At 44.8% G+C, this 20,091-nt stretch overlaps 2 protein-coding genes across 3 annotated transcripts; one reads left to right on the top strand and one right to left on the bottom strand.

The window, feature by feature from the left end:
* The first annotated feature begins 103 nt into the window (after window positions 1-103).
* zgc:163098 (uncharacterized protein LOC100037380 homolog) lies at window positions 104-8,812 on the top strand. Of its 2 annotated transcripts, none has more exons than XM_010900164.4 (24): window positions 104-185; window positions 827-920; window positions 997-1,108; window positions 1,206-1,315; window positions 1,432-1,499; window positions 1,582-1,676; window positions 1,802-1,866; window positions 2,016-2,181; window positions 2,290-2,495; window positions 3,107-3,150; window positions 4,154-4,258; window positions 4,347-4,413; window positions 5,792-5,961; window positions 6,063-6,225; window positions 6,337-6,416; window positions 6,508-6,595; window positions 6,684-6,812; window positions 6,910-7,075; window positions 7,159-7,233; window positions 7,317-7,380; window positions 7,487-7,631; window positions 7,818-7,928; window positions 8,059-8,282; window positions 8,369-8,812. In XM_010900164.4, exons 2-24 carry the CDS (start codon window positions 834-836, stop codon window positions 8,496-8,498), a joined length of 2,670 nt encoding a protein of 889 aa, XP_010898466.1. In that variant the 5' UTR covers window positions 104-185; window positions 827-833; the 3' UTR covers window positions 8,499-8,812. The 2 variants fall into 2 exon arrangements, with proteins under 2 accessions (XP_010898466.1, XP_010898467.1); XM_010900165.5 differs by lacking the exon at window positions 104-185 and adding an exon at window positions 234-625.
* Window positions 8,813-9,039: 227 nt separating this feature from the next.
* On the bottom strand, window positions 9,040-19,888 carry wdr44 (WD repeat domain 44). The gene is made up of 20 exons (XM_010900166.5): window positions 19,277-19,888; window positions 18,821-18,854; window positions 18,293-18,364; window positions 14,597-15,233; window positions 14,219-14,352; window positions 13,721-13,810; window positions 13,444-13,580; window positions 13,209-13,292; window positions 12,428-12,534; window positions 12,149-12,300; window positions 11,868-12,006; window positions 11,663-11,727; window positions 11,406-11,522; window positions 11,194-11,316; window positions 10,859-11,050; window positions 10,635-10,736; window positions 10,428-10,543; window positions 10,111-10,238; window positions 9,846-9,998; window positions 9,040-9,682 (listed from the first exon to the last, which is right to left on the bottom strand). Exons 1-20 carry the CDS (start codon window positions 19,348-19,350, stop codon window positions 9,594-9,596), a joined length of 2,745 nt encoding a protein of 914 aa, XP_010898468.2. The 5' UTR covers window positions 19,351-19,888; the 3' UTR covers window positions 9,040-9,593.
* Between the last annotated feature and the right edge of the window lie 203 nt (window positions 19,889-20,091).

Raw genomic sequence — 20,091 nt, forward strand, 5'->3', positions numbered from 1 at the left:
TGTATATTATGATTTTCAATAGATTTTTTATTAGTGCCTACTCAAATTATTGTCGACAAACTGAAGTTATCTCTTTTGGGGGGTTTTATTGGTCAGAGAGTGAAGTGACATCACTTTTCCGCTATGTCCATTTGTGTCGTATTCAAAATGGTGGACCAATAACAAACGCATTGTCAATTTATACGGTAAGAAATGTGCAACTTATAATATCTATGATCCTTAATCATTGAGATGTAGCTAGATCATTTAAAACAATGATCTATTTCATTACATATTTGTCTTGCAGGAAGTTAAATATGATCGCCGTAGCAAGGCTTTGCACCAGATCACACAGCATGTATGCGAGATCCGGCCTAGCTAGCTAACGACGTTAGCGATCTAGTGTCTGCAGCTAGCTATACAGCCGAAACTGATTTGGGGGTTTTGTCAGACTCGTATCAACAGCTAATTAGAGGGAAAGGAGAGTTGCCTAGATATTACTTGGCAATTATTGTAAATGGCTAATTAAACTAATAGGTTACAGTCAACCAATATGAAGACAGCTAGCTAGTAGTCAGCATTAATGTTGGATGAGTGACCATATCCAAGCTAACAGTTAGCTCGCTAGCTACGGGATTTTGCTAAGGTAATATCGTTATTTACTTATCATATCTGTGTATAAGCACGTTGTGAACTGCGAGGTTTTGCAGATAGGCACCCTTCTTTCCAGAAGAACGTTACCTAAAAACGCAATACTGTCGTAAGAGAATGAGAGTGATGTGAAACTGCGATAATGTTTGTGCATGTTGGTAATACACACTACTCTTGATTTTTTGGGGGGGGGCAGTTTCAGCATGGCAGACAAAAATGGCAAGAAAGGGAAACCTGCAAGTGTTAAGAGAACATTGACCAAGAGAGAACAAGAAGATCTGAAGAAAAAGGTAAGAGGTTTTACTCCGCTATGTGCAACGAAGTGTAATCTTTTTAATTCACATTTTAAAACTGTCATATTTATAGGAAGAAGAAAAAGCAGCTGAAGTTTTTGAAGAGTTTTTAGCATCCTTTGACAGTAGTGACAAAAGTGGCGTGAAAACATTTGTTCGTGGGGGGATCGTGAATGCAACTAAAGGTAAGCAGAAACATGTTGGCCTAACCAGCTCTGAAGTGGTTTATGTATGTTCTGTGTGCATTTTCTAGTATTATTTTGCTGTAAAATTGTTTTGCAGAAGAGGAAGCAGCAGAGGTAAAAAAGAGCAAGATTTACAGACCAATCACAAAGTTTACTTCAGTGCCCCAGAATGTCTCCCCAGCACATTCTGCTGATATCAGAAGGCCTGTAAGTGATCTTGTGAAACTCTAACTGTACCTGGCGATGAATATAAATTAAATTGTCCCCTTATATGCATTACATATACATTACCATGTCCTATTATATGCGTTTCTGGTCCACAGGTTGTTAAAAAGAAGACGGAAGAGAAGAAGAAGAGCAACCTAGAACTTTTCAAAGAGGAGCTAAAGCAGTATGTTTTCAACTCGTTCCTTTGTTTTTTTACTGTTGTTTCAATGTGTTTATACTTGTATGCAATGTCTACATTCTTGTAGAATACAGGAGGAACGTGAAGAAAGGTACAAAAGAAAGAAGAATGAGCCTGGAGGAGGATTTGGTGAATTGGACATACCACTAACACGACGATCTAGTGAGTGCCAGCCCTTCCAGCTGAATGGTTTTCTACAGTAGTTTATTACAATGTTTCTTAATCCGAGTCAGTAGCCTGGTTAGTAGATTGTACATGTTTAGCATGATGTGCACCTCTTCCTTCAGTATTCGATGATGACCCAGCCACACCGAACACTACCAACCTGTACATTGGCTGCATCAACCCTAAGGTAAAAACACATCACTCTATGGTTAGGGTGTTTTGACAAAGGGCAGGGAAGTCTACATTGCTCTTTTATTTGGGATGATTTCAACGTACCTGAATGCTGAATACATTTTTGTAAACTGTGTTGATGTGATTCCCAATGTAATGTGACAGATGAATGAAGAAATGCTTTGCAAAGAGTTTGGCAAGTATGGTCCTCTGGCAAGTGTGAAGATTATGTGGCCGCGTAGTGACGAAGAACGCACCAGGGTCACAAACCGAGGCTTTGTGGCCTTTATGACCAGGAAAGACGCTGAGAGGGCCTTGGCTGCTCTAGACGGTGAGTCTGTGATAAGGGAATATGATACACTGAACAGAAAATGACCTGTCAAGTGTGACATTTACTGTGTCCTTGGCTCATATCGGATCACTTCCTTTTTTGCTGCAGGTAAAACGGTTATGGGTTTTGAAATGAAGCTGGGATGGGGGAAAGCAGTTCGAATCCCTCCCCAGCCTCTGTATACACCCATAGGGGTACTTAAAATGTCCACGCCCCCACCCCCTTCTGGCCTGCCCTTCAATTCTCAGCCCAGAGACCGTTTCCGCAATGACTTTACCAAGCCATGGAGCAGGTCAAAGGAGGAGTTTGAAAAGGTAGGTTTTTTTCTTTTTTTACTTTACATAGGTTCTTTTGTGGTTTCCATTTTAACTGTTTTACAATTCAATGAATTTGACAATTTTAGGTGTGAGTAGTAGATGTCTACGCAGGTTGATACATTTAGCATAGGATCAACTAACTGGATGTTCCTCAGAATTTGCTCTGTGCTGATTTAGAACTCCATTTGGATGCACACACAAGAGATGTGACACTCATGTTCTGAAGTAACTGTTCTGCTTTCAATTTCCCAGTTTAAATTCCAGTTGGTTGGTCCTGTGATACATGTATAGACATGTTTTTGTCTAGGTTTGTCCTAATCTTAGGATCTGTCCTAAGGCAGGGGTTTTGTCCCAGATGGGGTTATGAGGTAGTGTTACAGAACCATATGTAATCTGTTAATGTAAAATAGTGTGGGTTATCCTAGACATTAACCTTAACCATAGTGTAGCTGTCTCTGGAATGTGGGACCTCTTCACCCCATTCATTTAATGTATAGCTGTGACTGCTATCATCGTTTTCTATGCTGTATGTATCCTGCAGTGTTTCATCTGAATTTATACTCACTTTTGTTTTATATCTTCACTATTTGATTTGACTTCACGAACAGACTCTGTCCGAAGCCGTAGTCAAAGTGGTTATCCCAACAGAAAGGTACACACCCTCCGTCCATTCTTACTACTACTGCTACTAGGACTGACCAGCCGTTCTCTCAGGCAGAACACAGTGTTAGAGGACAGAGGCTCTGCCTGTGTGCGTATGTGACAGACAGGAAGCCCCAGTCCTAAGCGCTACGCCTGTATGTACACGACCAATGGGCGAAGACGGCTCGAAAACAACACCAAGTGTTTTCCTCCCGACATGTCTCAAAGTCTTTAGAAGCGTCATGTTGTAACTTTGGTCGGCATTGAGCCCTCTCGTTGACAACACGGCCTATGTTGGGGGAATTGGTAAACCCTGCTGCTTAGGACTGGGAGCCCTGTATCTGACTAGTAGGGTTGTACATGGTTCAAATGAATATTTGGCCTAGTAAGATAAAACCACAATATGCCACAGTTTATACTTCTATGTCTTGCGCATTAGATTAGTGAATAACACCATTGTAATCCTGTCAGGAGAAAAGATGTAGACTTTTTAGTCAGTTGGAGTCAGTGGGTTATATCCAATGAAACATACCGGTACTAACTTCAGTTGCAACCCCGGTTCTTCTGCTTGGGTTGGCTGAGACACTGCAGACAGATACAGCTGGAAGGCAGATGTATTGGAGATTGAAGTCTGTTCATTTAATTTATTCAGCAGTAGTAGTTAATAGTAGCAAGTAATGTTGTCACTCATATAGTCCTACTTTTTCATGTAGACACCTACTTCTAAAGGTGGGAGAACAAAAGCATTGTTCTAGAAACTGGACACAGGGAAACACTTCACTTGTTGCCTTATGTAGCTAGCCACACACTGTCCAATAGAAACGCATCCGCTCGTGTGCGCAGATCAACACACATCACATAACACTTGCTGTGACAAGTCATGGGTGAGGGAGAAAGTTCTAGAAGCGAGTCAGAGAGGGGCTTAGAGCAAGTGTAGTAAGAGCTTTGACATGGCTACTGGTCTGGGTGATGGGGGAGACGAATCACTCATCCTCTCCACTTTTACTCCACAGGAACCTTTTGGGCCTCATCCACAGGATGATAGAGTTTGTGGTGCGTGAGGGACCCATGTTTGAAGCCATCATTATGAGCAAAGAGAAAAATAACCCTGACTTCAGGTAAGGCACTGTGGCGGAGCTCAATTTTTCAAATGTACCAAATGCATTGTCATATATTGTAACTGATATCGACACTTGATGATTTCAGGTTCCTGTTTGACAACAAAAGCCAAGAGCATGTGTACTACCGCTGGAAACTCTACTCCATTCTCCAGGTCTGTATCCTGGCCACACATCTGTCATTAATCCACCTCCCCTTCTCTCACTACAGTGAGGGAAAATTATTTGATCCCCTGCTGATTTTATACGTTTGCCCACTGACAAAGAAATTATCAGTCTATAATTTTAATGGTAGGTTTATTTGAACAGTGAGAAACAGAATAACAACAAAGAAATCCAGAAAAAGGTGTGTCAACAATGTTATAAATTCATTTGCATTTTAATGAGTGAAAGAAACAAGTTTGTAGACCTAGACAAGGCTGGAATGGGCTACAAAACCGTCGCCAAGCAGCTTGGTGAGAAGGTGACAACAGTTGGTGCGATTATTCGCAAATGGAAGAAACGCAGTACTGTCAGTCTCCCTCGGTCTGGGGCTCCATGCAAGATCTCACCTTGTGGAGATGATCATGAGAACGGTGAGGAATCAGCCCAGAACTACACAGGAGGATCCTGTCAATGATCTCAAGGTAGCTGGGACCATAGTCACCAAAGAAACAATTGGTAACACACTACACCTTGAAGGACTGAAATCCTGCAGCGCCCGCAAGGTCCCCCTGCTCAAGAAGAAAATGCCCATCTGAAGTTTGCCAATGAACATCTGAATGACTCAGAGGAGAACTGGGTGGAAGTGTTGTGGTCAGATGAGACCAAAATCGAGCTCTTTGGCATCAACTCAATTTGCCATGTTTGGAGGAGGAATGCTGCTTAGGTGATAGGACAACCTCACCACATCAAAGGGACGATGGACGGGGCCATGTACCGTCAAATCTTGGGTGAGAACCTCCTTCCTTCAGCCAGGGCATTGAAAAGGGGTCGTGGATGGGTATTCCAGCAAGACAATGACCCAGAACACACGGCCAATGCCACAAAGGAGTGGCTCAACAAGAAGCACATTAAGTTCCTGGAGTGGCCTAGCCAGTCTCCAGACCTTAATCCCATAGAAAATCTGTGGAGGGAGCTGAAGGTTTGAGTTGCCAAACGTCAGCCTCGAAACCTTAATGACTTGGAGAAGATCTGCAAAGAGGGGTGGGATAAAATCCCTCCTGAGATGTGTGCAAACCTGGTGGCCAACTACAAGAAACATCTGACCTCTGATTGCCAGCAAGGGTTTTGCCACCAAGTACTAAGTCATGTTTTGCAGAGGGGTCGAATACTTATTTCATTCATTAAAATGAAAATCAATTTATAATATTTTTTACATTTCTGGATTATTTTGTTATTCTGTCTCTCACTGTTCAAATAAACCTACCATTAAAATTATAGATGGCATTCCTTTGTCATTAGGCAAACGTACAAAATCAGCAGGGGATTAAAAAAAATTCTCTCACTGTATATCCCCACTGGGCCTGATCGTTGTTGTCCTTCTGCCCCCAGGGGGAGCCGCCGAGTGAGTGGAGGACAGCAGACTTCCGGATGTTCAGGGGGGGCTCCATCTGGAGGCCACCCCTCCTGAACCCCTACCTGCATGGAGATGAGGAGGCGGGAGAGGAGGAGGAGTCGCCCTCTCAGGAGGAGGAGCTAAAGAAGGGCCAGCTGAAGACCGAGTGAGTGCCACTGTACACACGGAGGGGTTCCGAGGCTGAAGATGAAAATAATTTGGTCTTTTTGGCGTTCTGTCTTCGTCAAACCAAACCGTTTGTTCCAGACACAGGGAGCGGCTGGAGGCGCTGCTGAGAGGACTCAGCCCCCGCAGGGACGAGGTCGGCGATGCCATGGTGTTCTGTCTGGAGAGGGCCGAGGCAGCCGAGGAGGTGGTGGGGTGCATCGCGGAGTCCCTGTCACTCCTGGGGACACCACTACAGAAAAAGGTCTCAACCCACCTCTCTCACATCTGCATGTTCTATTGAATGGTGGCACGTGCACCATAACCCACATTCACATGACATAGGTAGTCACAGCTGTCCCGTCTCCCTTCCCAGATCGCCAGGCTGTACCTGGTATCCGACATCTTGTACAACTGCGGCGCCAAAGTAACCAACGCGTCCTATTATCGTAAATAGTAAGATGTTTATTTATTTTTGGTCTGTAATTCTGAAATCCACATGCTCCGTGTTCATGTAATGTTATTTACAGTTTTTCTGTTCCTTCAGTTTTGAAGCAAAATTGCCCCAGATATTTGGGGACATCAGTGATGCTTATCGAAACATACAAGCAAGACTCCAAGCTGAACAGTTCAAGGTAATACGTGTTTTAGAAAATACCGCTTTCCACAACCTTTTTACTGTTGTTGCCTTGGAGCAAATATTAACTATTGTCTTCTCCTCAGCAAAAGATAATGGGTTGTTTCAGGGCCTGGGAAGACTGGGCCATTTACCCAGAGTCCTACCTGATTCAGCTGCAGAATATCTTCCTGGGCCTGGTCAAGGCTGGAGAGGAGGTGATCGAGAGGGTAGAGGTGAGCTGGAGCTCTGAACAAAGCTGTTGGATTGTATGCAGCCTGAAGCAGGCCCGAATGTGTGGTCATTGCTTCAAGGCCCCCGGTGTCTCTCCAGGTGTCGTCTCCTGACCTGGACGGAGCCCCGTTGGACGGAGCTCCACTGGACGACCTGGACGGCTCACCCCTGGCCTGGGACCCTGCCTCCCTGGATGGGGTGCCTGTTGACGACATTGACGGGGTTCCCCTGGGTGCCCCCTTGGACGACATAGATGGAATGCCCCGTAGGTCAACCTTTTTCAATGACTGTAGAAGAAACTTTGTAGCTTCATAAGCTGTGGCCGTGACGTGAGTCTGTGTTTTGCAGTGGAGGACCTGGCTCACTCCCGGGTGGCTCTGTCTAAATGGGAGCGGGTGGACGATTCTGAAGCTCTCCCCCAAGGTACCCATAGTCAGCAATGTAAAGCCCTTCATCACGGCTCTACTCAACCACAGCAGGACTTACAGTGTTTCTTCCTCTTTCAGCCAACACTGAATCCAAATGGGACACCGTAGGAGAACGATACCCTCGGGACGACCTGAATGTAAGGTAAGTTGGTACAAGGAGTCTCTGCGACGCCAGCTCTTCCTGAGCCTGCGTGGAGTCTCGGAGGACTGTAGAGGGGCTCGGTCTCATCTCCGCTGTCCCCCCACAGTGCCAACACTAAGGAAGAAGGGGATTCGGAGGCCGACAGCAGCGACGACGACAGCCCGTCCAAGTACGATAGTGCCGACTTCAAGAGCTCCCTCAGTAGTTTTGAGATGTCGGAGAGCAAGAGGAGCAGGCTGAGAGAGCTGGAGGCAAGCACTCACGCACTGTAGTGAACGAGACACTGCCAACCCACTTCTGTTAATAATACAATGATTTTCTATTCTAAAACAAAACCCTTGCGTGACATTTGATTCCATTTCCAATCATTTAGGCAACACGTAACCCCTGTTCCGATAGGTTGTACTGTATTTTATGTGGTATTGTATTGGCTGCAGGTGAAGGTGATGAAGTTCCAGGATGAGCTGGAGTCTGGGAAGAGGCCCAGGAAGTCTGGGATGAATGTTCAGAAACAAGTGGAGCACTACAGGAACAAGCTGCTACAGAAGGTGGGTCTCTAGTGTACAGCAATTCCCAGAAGCCCAGCAGAAAGGGAACGGCTTGAAGAAACACAACCTGTTTTTAATAATACTGAATTACGCCACTGCTACAGACCAACTTTGTGTCTATTTACCTCAGGAGTTCGATAAGGACGAGCAAGAGAAGAAGGAAAGATCCACACCCAAGTCAAAAGACAGGTCAAAGAAGGAGGAGAGGAGGGAAAAGACAGAGGAGAGCAGTAAAGGACGGGACAAGGAGAGGAGTAAAAGGAGTCAAGACCGGGACAGGGACCGGGACAGGAGCAGAGGACGGAGTAGAGACACGGAGGAGCGAACTCAGAAATACAGAGACTCTCCCTCAAAGTAAGGCCTGCTTGAAACCACTTTTCTTTTCAAGTTCCGTATTTGTATTTTTGTGCTGACACTTATCCCCACACCCCTTCCAACAGAACCAAGTCAAAGTCTCCCAAGAAGTCCAAGCGGTCCCGGTCGCCCTCGCCAGCCAGGAAGACGTGGAGGAGGTCCAGCTCCCGGTCCCCGCACCGCTCCCACAAAAAGACAAAGAAGAGCAAACACTGAACCTGTGGCCTGGACCCCGTTGCCTCTCCCCGCGAAGCAGCCAGCGGCCCCCGTGAACTGCCCTGCTCCGCCACACGCTTCAATCCCCACAATGCCTCTGGACTGTCTCTGCAAACCAACTGACAGCTGTCTGTTCCCCACTGTACCCATGTCTTTGGCTGCTGCAGTCAAGATCTGGCAACTTTTTTGTAAGATGAAGTTTGAACATTATTTGTACAGTTCTCGATTTGTTTTGTTTGACTGTTTTTAAACCCTGTTTAATCAGATTGTGACTAGTCCCTGAGACTTCACAATAAATCACTCTTGGCAATGTATCCGTGTTGTCCAGGCTCCAGGGTGGGGAGTTGACTGAGAGCACCACATGCATCTGTCTCATCCCATTCATTGGGCCTTTGTGAACCGTATTGGAGACCAGTCTTGAAGGGTCGCCTCCATATAAAGGTCATCTCATGTTGACGGGGGGGAAACAGAATCAGAGCACTTTGTAAATGAGGAAACCGTTATGCTTTAAGTGAATGATAAACAATGTGGGGGAAAACAATTCTGTGATTCCATTTTATTTTTCATAACCGACAGACACAAATGAACATTTGTAACCGAAATGATTGCAGTTAGTGCTTACAGTTTAAAATAGAAGACAGTGTCCTTTGTCAAGGACAGAGGAGCGGGTACTGGGAGAGCAGGGAAGTAAGGAGTAAGACAGTGTGGCTGTTACACTCTTACATTAATGTCTTCACCATCCGCCCGTTTAGCACCTGTTCTGATTCACTTTGTGCTCCAACTATACAGTCTCACAAACCTGCTTTGAAAACCCCGGTTCTTTGTGTTAAAAGAAACAAATGATACAAAAAAAAAAGTGACAGGACATCTGTGGGCTGCTTCCTGCATGTACAGTTCCATCATCCCCTACTCTAGGGTCACCGTTCTCTGGAAGGGTAAATATATCCCTCTGTCCTTCCTGGAGCACTCACCAGTAGGTGGATTGGCAGATTTGAGAAGCGCGGGAAGGCAGCTGGTGGCTCCGCTCCGTGATAGGACTGTACACTGATCGGTAAGTGGTAAGGGTTCAGGGTGAGGCCTTTAAGGCTGAAGTGCTCAGTACTTTTTTACATTGATGAAAACTTTAATGGCGCCGGTGAAGTCAGCAGAAAGCAGGACCTCTGTATGATCAGTCTTCAGAGCCCCTGTAGACATGAAACAACCTGCTCAGCATATAACGTTTTTTCTATACACTTAGCTCTCTTCATTTCATCTATTGAACATCATATGGTATATATTTCTGGGGATCTGATCATTGATGAGTCCCTCTGGGCAGAGGGCTGCCTGGCATAAAGCTACATACTGTACCTGAAGGAATGGTCTCAGAGTCAGTAGAGTCCAAGCTCTTACACTCGGCATCGGCCCCAGCCCCAGCCCCCGCTTTCTCTGCCCCCGCCTCCTGGGGGACGATCAGGCTAGGGTGGGGGGCAAAAATGGCCGAAGTCACCACTGCATTGTGTGCTGAGGGAACGACAGAGAGTGGACTTAGTGGAAGGACACTATGACCTAATCCGTTAGCATGAAGTAGGTGTCTTACTGTAAACACCTGAGCACGATCACATTGGTCAGGTACCTTTAATTCCCTCCCAGAAGTCATTGCGGTCACGTCGTACGGAGGTGAACTTGCTCAGGTCATGGTAGGTGCTCCAGATGTAAACATACTTGTCCTCTGAGCCACTCACAATGAATGAGTAGTCATGGCTGGAAAATAAACAGATACAGCTCCTTACCCCATCACTGTTTACTGACTGCCACACACAGGGCCACGGGTGGCACAGTGTTCAATAGCTCAGTTTAGCACCAGGCTGACCACCACTGTAATGGGGGGAGGGGGGTTGGACCATGGGTACAATAGGACATGATGAACCTGAGGCAGGAGAACCTTCTCACCTGAAGCTGGCCTTGATCTGACTGCTGCTGTTGACGTAACCCTTGTACTTCATGGAAAGAGACAGGTCCCTTAGGTCATAAAGGCGGATCCTGGAGTCATTGGATGTCACCAGAATCTAGTGATTTAAAGGAAGATCATTGGCTAGCTGACAGTGGCCAATACCGCGTCATCTCCAGGCAACCATGTTGGGAAGAGTACAGTCGTACCTTGTTCTCTCCAGGCAGGGGCTCGATGCCTGTGATTTTCCGACCTACTCGATTCCTGCCTCTGGTCGACCGTACGTGGATCTGGGTGTGGTATTTAAGACGCTGAAAGAGGAACAGACATTTGGAATAGCGAACTCCCTCCAACACTCCTTGCTGTCTTAGCTGTGCTCTGCCTGTGTAATACTCAGAAGAATGGCTGGATCCAGCTCTCCCCTCCGCCGTACCTCTGTGTCGTAGAAAATGCAGCGGCCGTCGTAGGTGCCGATGACCGCGTACTTCCCGTTCTGGCAGAAGTTGGCGGCGGTGATGAGGCGTGTTTGCCCATCCACCTCATTCCACAGTGCCACCTTCTTGTCGGGGATGTTCCACAGACGAAGCTTCCCATCCAGAGAGCCGCTCAGAAAGTACCGGTCGTCCTGGGAGAAATAAACGTTTTATCTGGTTAACAGAGGCAGGACACAAACCTGGCTAACGTACAGTACTCTCCACTTAAAAAGGACCAAACTTTAATGTAAACATGAACTGACAAATGTCCACTAGCTTATAAAGGACTCCTTACTCTAGGATGGAAAGCGATGGCTGTGACAAAGTCAATATGCTGAAAGCAGCACAGACACTCTCTCCTGGATATGTGCCATAGTCTGACAGTCTTATCCATGGACGAGGAAAGCAGGAAGTAATTCTGGAATCAAAGACCACACTGAATATCAGGAAAAAGTATAGAGACGTCAAGTGTAAAGTGTCGGTTCGAAAAGAAATAAGGAGTTTCACCTTTGACCAAGAGAGATCCAGCAGGTCAGCTGTATGACCTTTGTATTTGCAAAAGGGTACTTGGCGGAAGGGGAGATTCTTGTCCTCAGAATCGGGGTCTTCAGGAACCCCGCTCATCTGGGGACAGAAAATGACTGTCAGGGAAATCTCCACAGTATTGTATAGTGACTGTATAGTTGCCCATAGAAACCATAGTTCTAACCATCCCAGGTGACCCCACCTCTAACCATGTCTGGTGGGAGTCTAACCATACTCACCCCACCATCAGTGTCTGACTTGGAGGAGCACAGGCTTTCCTGAGAGGGAGACGGTGATACCCTTCCTGGTGGCGAAGAAACAAAGTAAAGCCATGAGAAACCCAGCAAACAACCGCTACATTTACCAAAGGTGTGGCAGCAAACAACGACACTATTTATTCAGAGACAAACGGAGCTCCTTTGTCAGGCGTCATGAGCTACCGACCTTCAGTGTTGTACTTTATTCTCATGTTGTTGAAGTAGTCAAAGGCGTTTTTCAGAACCCAGATTCGCACCACGTTGTCCTGGCCTGCTGTCGCCAACAGCCTCCCACAGTGAGAAAACTTCATGGTCCACACTGCACCCTGGTGACACAGGGAGAGATGGAAAAGGAATATATATTCTTAGGTTTACAACAACATTCATGGTTACGTATGCTCTGTAGTAGTCCGTTGTTCAGTTGAAAGATCCAAAACATGCGCATGCACTGATAACACTTGATCTAACCATATGTTCTCCACTGAGGTCCTGGACCACCTTGATCTGATCGAAGTCGAAGGGGCCCTTGAAGCTGTGTGCTGCCTTGAACTTGACCGGCCGTGTGTAGGGCATCCCCTCATCATCACTGGACGATGGGTCATCCTGGTCGTTGTGGAACACTGAGACAGGGCAACCAGAGTGAGACAACAGCAACACCACTGACCAATGGACTTTGAGCCAATGAAAGATGGTGTCAACAAGCTAGCACAGTGTTGAGGTTGGACAGAGCTGCGGAAGTTAGCTGACCTTCATCACGAACACTCTTCACCTTGTTGACAGCCTTCTCCCCATACTCCTCAGCCAAATGCTTGGCCCTCTTCACCGACTTGCCCAGGAACTTTTTCAGCTGAACACTGAGGAATTAAAAACACCATAGACATAAACCACTGTGACTCCATTACAGGCTCCATCAGAGACATAAACCACTGTGACTCCATTACAGGCTCCATCAGAGACATAAACCACTGTGACTCCATTACAGGCTCCATCAGAGACATAAACCACTGTGACTCCATTACAGGCTCCATCAGAGACATAAACCACTGTGACTCCATTACAGGCTCCATCAGAGACATAAACCCCTGTGACTCCATTACAGGCTCCATCAGAGACATAAACCCCTGTTACTCCATTACAGGCTCCATCAGAGACATAAACCCCTGTGACTCCATTACAGGCTCCATCAGAGACATAAACCACTGTGACTCCATTACAGGCTCCATCAGAGACATAAACCACTGTGACTCCATTACAGGCTCCATCAGAGACATAAACCCCTGTGACTCCATTACAGGCTCCATCAGAGACATAAACCCCTGTGACTCCATTACAGGCTCCATCAGAGACATAAACCCCTGTGACTCCATTACAGGCTCCACCAGAGACAAACCACTGACTCCATTACAGGCTCCATCAGCAATATAAACCACTGTGACTCCATTACAGGCTCAATCAGAGACAGTCTGCCAAAGCAGCAGAGGGACATGTGTAACCAAAGCAGAAGTCTGGGCATAATGCCAATCCTCACGTTTTCTGCTTCAGCTTGCCTCCATCGGTGTCGCTCAGTGGAGCCTGGGCCTTGTCATCATCATCTGACTGTGCAGCATCATTCCTGGCGTGAAAAACAACAACATCTTAGGGAACAGGTTTTCCCCCCATTACTGAAGCTGATAGCATGGGGTAGTGAGTATACAACTGTATAGTTGTTGAGCCATACAACACGGATGGTGTGAGTCCATGAGATGTTACAGTACAGGCCTTACGTGATGTACTCCTTGGTTCTCCTCATGATGTGTAATGTGAGCGGGTTGATCCCTGTAGGAAGCTTCTCCTCCGCCTGGATAAGAGGGATTTCCTCCCCAGTGTCCAGATTCTTGATCATCACACTCGCCAGAATCTCCTATACAGAGACGACACACTCAATCAATAAATTAGAAACGCATACACTCAAATGTGAAGAGTAAAAGAAAACAACAACAACACGGAATTAGTGTCTGAAAGCTGGGTAAGTGGAAGGTACTCAGAGGAATGGAAACAGACCTCATCAGTCAGCTCTCTCCCGGAGTTGGAACGTGGGCGTTGCGGACCTAGAGTGTCATCACGGCCGGATGTCGGTTCATCCTCATTCTCCTGTGGGAACACACCAACACACGCACCACTTACACTGGTGTTAACTCTAAGAAAAATAGGTTTTCAAATCGCAAGGTTCAAAGGCCTGCTGAGAACCATGCAAACCATGCAACAGTAAATCCATACACTGGTATGAGCTTGCCAAAATGTTTTATCGGACAAGGACACATTTTAACCCAACACAGATTTTCAAACAGGACGAAGTTTAGACCAAGTAACGGTATCACCAGACAAATTAAGCTTAGTCTAAAAATGTATATGGAGAATAGTCAATGGACTCCATTGAGCTTAATATTTAGCCTAGGACCAGGCTTAATCTTTGACTGGGGAACCAGCCCTGACCGATTCGACGTCCAGGGCAGAAGATACTGGACCCGTGGAAAGCATAGGACGCCGGCAGCCACTGACCTGTGCTGTGACCACTTTGTCTCCGCTGGTGGCGCTGGCCAGGTCCAGAGAGTGCTGCAGATCCTTGGTGATGCTCCTCACGGTGCTGCCAGGAGACACCAGGCCACACGGCTCCTCCTGCTCCGCCGCACACACTGGCCAATTACACAGCCGAGATTTGGGGTTAAAAGTCACAAGAACATTGTCTCCATGCTTACACAACTAAATGACCCACGTCGTTAATTAGAACAGAACTGATCATGAGTAGGTGTGGACCAACACCAATGAGTGTCATTGTGTTCAGCTCATTGTATGCAATCCCTGAAAGAACAGTGTTTCATTTACATCAGAACAGTGACTTCACAGTGCGCTATTGAGCACAAGCACAGGGATTTCTACCTTCCAGTCCTTTGGGCCTACTACACTCCTGGGACTTCTTGCCGAGTGGCAGAGCTGGGCGGGACGGGGGTGGCGGCCGTGGGGGAGGCGCTCCGCTGGGAGGAGGTGGGCGTGAGGGTGGAGGCTTCTTGGTGCTGGCCACAATGTCAGGCTCTACGGTGAACTGCCGTGGGGGTTTCGTAGGACCCGGGTCGGACAAGTTGGCCGGCTTGTCTATAAGGGGGACCTGGGCTAGGATGTCTGCTTGTCTCTGCTCGTCTGCAGGCACCCGGGGAAGGTCAGGGATGTCCGGCGGGATGTCTGGTAGACTCTTGCCTGGCCCCAGGGCGCTGGTGATGTCTGGGGGCTGGACATGATCCTGGCGGCCGGCCGACGGGCCGGGGGTGTCTGGTAGAACCATGGGGCATGCTACCTGCTGTTCCTGAGGCTGCTGTGAACGCTCCTCCACCGCCTGAGGTTCGGCAGAAAGAGGCTCTGGTTCGGCAGAGGCCAAATCCACCTTGACCTCTGACTCTGGTTCAGCAGGTGCCACATCCAGCTTCTCCTCTGACTCTGAGCCCACATCCCTTGAACTCATCAGCAGAACCTCCTCCACAGCACTCCCCTTCTGGCTCTCCTCAATGATGCTGTCGATGATCTAGGAAAATAATGACAAACATTAAAAAGAACACCTTCATACCATTACCAGATGTTTCTCCAATGACACTTACACCATAGGCCAGACCAACCTGAATTACTGTTTAACCTAGGTCACGCTTCACTTTTACCTCATCCCCAAATAAATCTGCTGTGTTGTTTTTGGGCAATTTATGCAGATCTTTGTTCATAATGCACTTTCCGCTCTACCGTGGCAATTTCCTGAACTGATGCGCAAGAGACCAAACTGCCATAGATCACACGCTACCTTCATGTTGGAGACTTTGATTAGACGGAACACATGCTCACACCTGCAAGTTTGTTATTCCTCTACATTGCAGCCATAGCTGAAGCCAGCATAAATTACTACTATTTGTGACCAGGTTATTACCTCATTACAAAAAAAACATTAAACTGAATTCATGGTTATTGTATCTTTCTCAGAACTATTAGAAGCTATTAACACACAAAACAATTTATTGAACCAATTCACTGGTCAGGGATCAGGGCATTCATCAGCAAAGATGCAGTGCAAGCTGATAGTATTTCGAACAAGCAAATTGAGGACCAAATTATTGATAAAATGTAAGTATGTCATCTGTGCAATGACTTGAAATTAATAACTCACATTTTGCCATCACTACCAGTAGTAGTAAGCCAACAGATAACACTAAGACAAAAGGCGTATGAAGTGATGATGCGCTGCCAAGAATAGCTAGCATGTCCAGCAAAATACATTGCTAGTGGCAAGCACACACTTAGGGCAGATCAGCCGCTCCACAATGTGCTCGACGGTCTCCAAGGAGGGGGGTTTTCGTGGCAAATTTTGTTTTGCTTGCTCCACACAAGAAGGATTTCCTAGTGTAGGTATTCACTCAATAATATAGCTCTTGAAGACCACTTTATGCCTTGAGCTTGCACATGTGCTTCTTTATTAGTCATAATAAAGTACTCCTTTATTCTTTATCTACTATTTGTTTTGACTTGTGGAGCGCTCGCTCACTCACTCCATAATTCCAGGGGGAAATCAGATAAACAGTGAATACATTTTTTCAGGCCGTAGTAATTTACCAGACGCTCTTATCCAGGAAAACACATACCATTACTGCAGAAATCTTTTGATAGCTAGGTGGGAGAACCACTGTTACTCAACCTAAGCAGAGTAACAGACTAGCAGTATTTACAAAGGGTTATAAATCCACTAACAAATAGCTACAAAAGTATGCATTTACAAAAATTGACAGTCAGTGTAAGGACTAATATGTTTTTGGTTGCTGAAAAGATCATTAATAATATGTTAAAGTGACAAATTTATATTTTCATTTTTTCTAAATTAATAACAGCGCCTAGAGATGAGATTAGGGAACTTCTATTGGACAAGTATTTTCTGAACATCTTCATACTAAACAATTTTTGGCAACACTCCAATAGTGGAACCGCAATTCAAGTAAGAGATGCCTCTTAAGTCTCTTAAGTAATATTGGCTGAATTAAACAATTGTATTTATGACATGACAAACAATATTTGTTATACAACCCTGTTTCCAAAAAAGTTGGGATGCAGCGTAAAATACAAATATAAACAAATATCTGCCTATATTTAATTGAAAATAGTACAAAGACAACATAATAAATGTTGAAATGCCCATTTTGAATTTGATGCCAGCAACATGTTTAAAAAAAGTTAGGACCGGGGCACGTTTACCACTGTGTTGCATCTCCTCTTCTATTAACAATCCTCTAAGTGTTTGGGAACTGAGGGGACCAATTACTGTAGTTTTGAATGTGAAACAGTATTCCCATTCTTGCTTGATATAGGATTTCAGCTGCTCAACAGTTCAGGGTCTCTTTTGTTGCATTTTTTGTTTACACTAAATGTTTTCAATGGTTGGCAAGTCTGTTCGGGACTGCAGGCAGGCCAGTTTAGCTCCCGGACTCTTTTACAACGGAGCCATGCTGTTGTAATACGTGCAGAATATGGTTTGGTGTTGTCTTGCTGAAATTAGCAAGGCCTTCCCTGAAACAGATGTCATCTGGATGGCAGCATATGTTGCTCCAAAACCTGTATATATTGTTCAGCATTAATGGTATCTTCACAGATGAGCAAGTCACCCATGCCATGTGCACTAATGCACCCATACCATCATCTTTGAACTGTGCACTGATAAAAAGCCGGACAAGGCATCCATGATTCCCCAAAATAATTTCACATTTGTATTCATCAGACCACAGGAATGTTTTCCAATTCGCCTCACTCCATATTAAATGTTATTCTTAAACTGCTGCATTTGCCTGCACAGTCTTTCACAGAGCGGTGAACCCCTCCCCATCTTCTGAAAGACTCATCCACTCAGGGATATATATATATATTTTTTTAACCCAATCATGTTATTGATCTGTTACCAAATAACCTAATTAGTTGGGAGATGTTCCACCAGGTTCTTTTTTAGCATTAGACAACTTGTCCTGTCTTTTGTTGCCCCTGTACCAGCTTCTTTGAAACATACTGCTGGCATTCAATTCAAAGTAGGCATAGATATTTCAAGAAAAATAACATTTCCCATTTTCAAAATTTGATATGTTGTCTTTGTAATATTTTCTATTGAATATAGGTTTTTTTGGACATGTCTTTTGGTATGTTGAATGGGATGGTGGAAAACAGATTTCCTTGCTAGCACACCTTTATCTAATTAATGTTCTGACGTTAGCGTCCAAAATGTTCTGTCACTAGCGTCCAAAATGTTCTGACACTAGCGTCCAAAATGTTCTGACACTAGCGTCCAAAACGTCCCTTCTGAGCACCTCCAAAATAGGCAAATGTGTGTGGTTTCATTCAAATCAAAGAGTGTGCTGTTAGAAAGTGATTAAATGCAAATGGATTTACCCAGAACTCAAGACCCGGACACCGTCAATACACATCTATAGACATTAACAACACATACGCAGGGGCTCAGTAACTATTAAAAAGAACAATATTGCTTTTTCATAATGGCACAATGACATATTCAAATGGGGATTAATGAGCAGCCTTAGCCTAGATTTAAACATTATGAGGGAGAACCTGAATGGAGTCATCTTGGCGAGCCTCAGGTGGGGCCTGCCCAACAGCCAAGTCTTCTGGAGGCCTATCCCCCTGAAGGTACACAAAGCAAAGGTACAAGGAAACTGACAGGGTGAATTAAATACTACACTTTCATAAACTAACATACAGCTCATCTACACAATGTACAATCCTGGGATGTGATTATGTCTATAACATTTGACTACCTAAATGCATGACAATGTCCTGAACAGTAAACATTCCACTGGCACATGCAGAGAAAATGTAATTACTTCAAATAACTTGGGGTGAAGCTATGATTGGGGTTAATGCAAACTTTAATAGTGCTTCCTAAATGGCCCTTAAATGTCTCTTAAAGTAGTTAAAAGATATCCACAGTGTGCACCAGCTATGCCATTTAAGTAATAATTAAACGTAAACCAACATTCTGGGTTACAATCTTTGATATGACCCTCCAAAGTTAAACTTCACTCTGGTCTTTAAAGCGACTGTTGTTAAAGTGTAAAATCCAAGTAAGAGAAAACATACCTGAGGCGTGGGAAGGACAAACTTCGCAGGTGTTCTAAGCAAAGACAAATGAAAGTCACAAGACTACTCCTAATATGGTTAATCAAATTACCTTTGGTTAGTAAACAAACAATAGGACAAATCAGATATAGTCTATACAAATCCACATGTAAAACAGATAATTATACTGAGTAGCTAAGACACGATGTATGGTTAGTTAAGATGTTAACAGTTGAGTTCCTTAATCACACAGAAAAAACACTGTATATAAGCACAAAACTGTACATGCCTTCTAGTTAACACCTGTTTCAATTCAATGGCCAGCATCATATCAGCTTAAATAGTTCAAAGCCATTACACTAGCATAGCAATTCAGCTTTATTAGCATGACAGTTATTACAACCGTATTGCCAAAGCATAGCATACTATATGTGAATCATTTTACGTTTACAAATTATAAGTAGAAAGGTTACTTACATTTTAGGTGATGGAGTAAAACTGACGTCTTCAGCAGCATCGTAGAATTCCTCTGTGTCACTATCTGACGCCATTTAACTAGCTACCGTGAAATACTCTAGATTGCTAGTTAGCTAATTTAGTTAGATAAATGTTAGGCGATGGCCTTTCAGATCAGAGAAATTGCTGCAATATAAAATGTGTTGTGAAATGATGAAAACGTACAGAAAACTACAATTCGTACAGAAAATGAAAACTACTTCACTGAAGACAGACTTTTACTGGGAAGATACACCCAGATGTTGTTAGCTAGCTATCGTAAACTAGCCTACTACAGGCCACTCACCTGAGCGAACTGGCTATAATGGTACTGGAGGCAAACGTAGCCAGCTAACTAGCTAGCTAGAAAGCTAGCGTTAGCTGGCGCTAGCCTTTACCTAGCTAACTACCAACTGTCTCGCATCAATTCATAAATAAATACTAAACTATGACCTACAACGCTAAGACGACTACCCATTACCACGGATTTTCTCGAAAAGTGCTGCAGTTGTACAAATCTTTAGGGCAACAAAAACAAGTAGGAAGAACACTCCAACACCAAATTAATAACACACAAACACGGAAATCTCGCGACAACAAATCTGACAGCTTCCAAGAGCATAGTTTTTTGTGGAGGGTGGGTCTGAATATGGAGGTTCATTGAAATTAGTCAATACTTGTTCGATACTTGTCTTTACCTACCTAATGCGTTATTTTATTTGCAGAATAGCCATAATTCGATAGCTAAAGTCAAACGTTAGGAATAAGGGAAGTTAATTAATACTATTCATTATACA

This window comes from Esox lucius, chromosome 7 (genome assembly GCF_011004845.1).
Source record: "Esox lucius isolate fEsoLuc1 chromosome 7, fEsoLuc1.pri, whole genome shotgun sequence".
Taxonomy (NCBI): domain Eukaryota; kingdom Metazoa; phylum Chordata; class Actinopteri; order Esociformes; family Esocidae; genus Esox; species Esox lucius.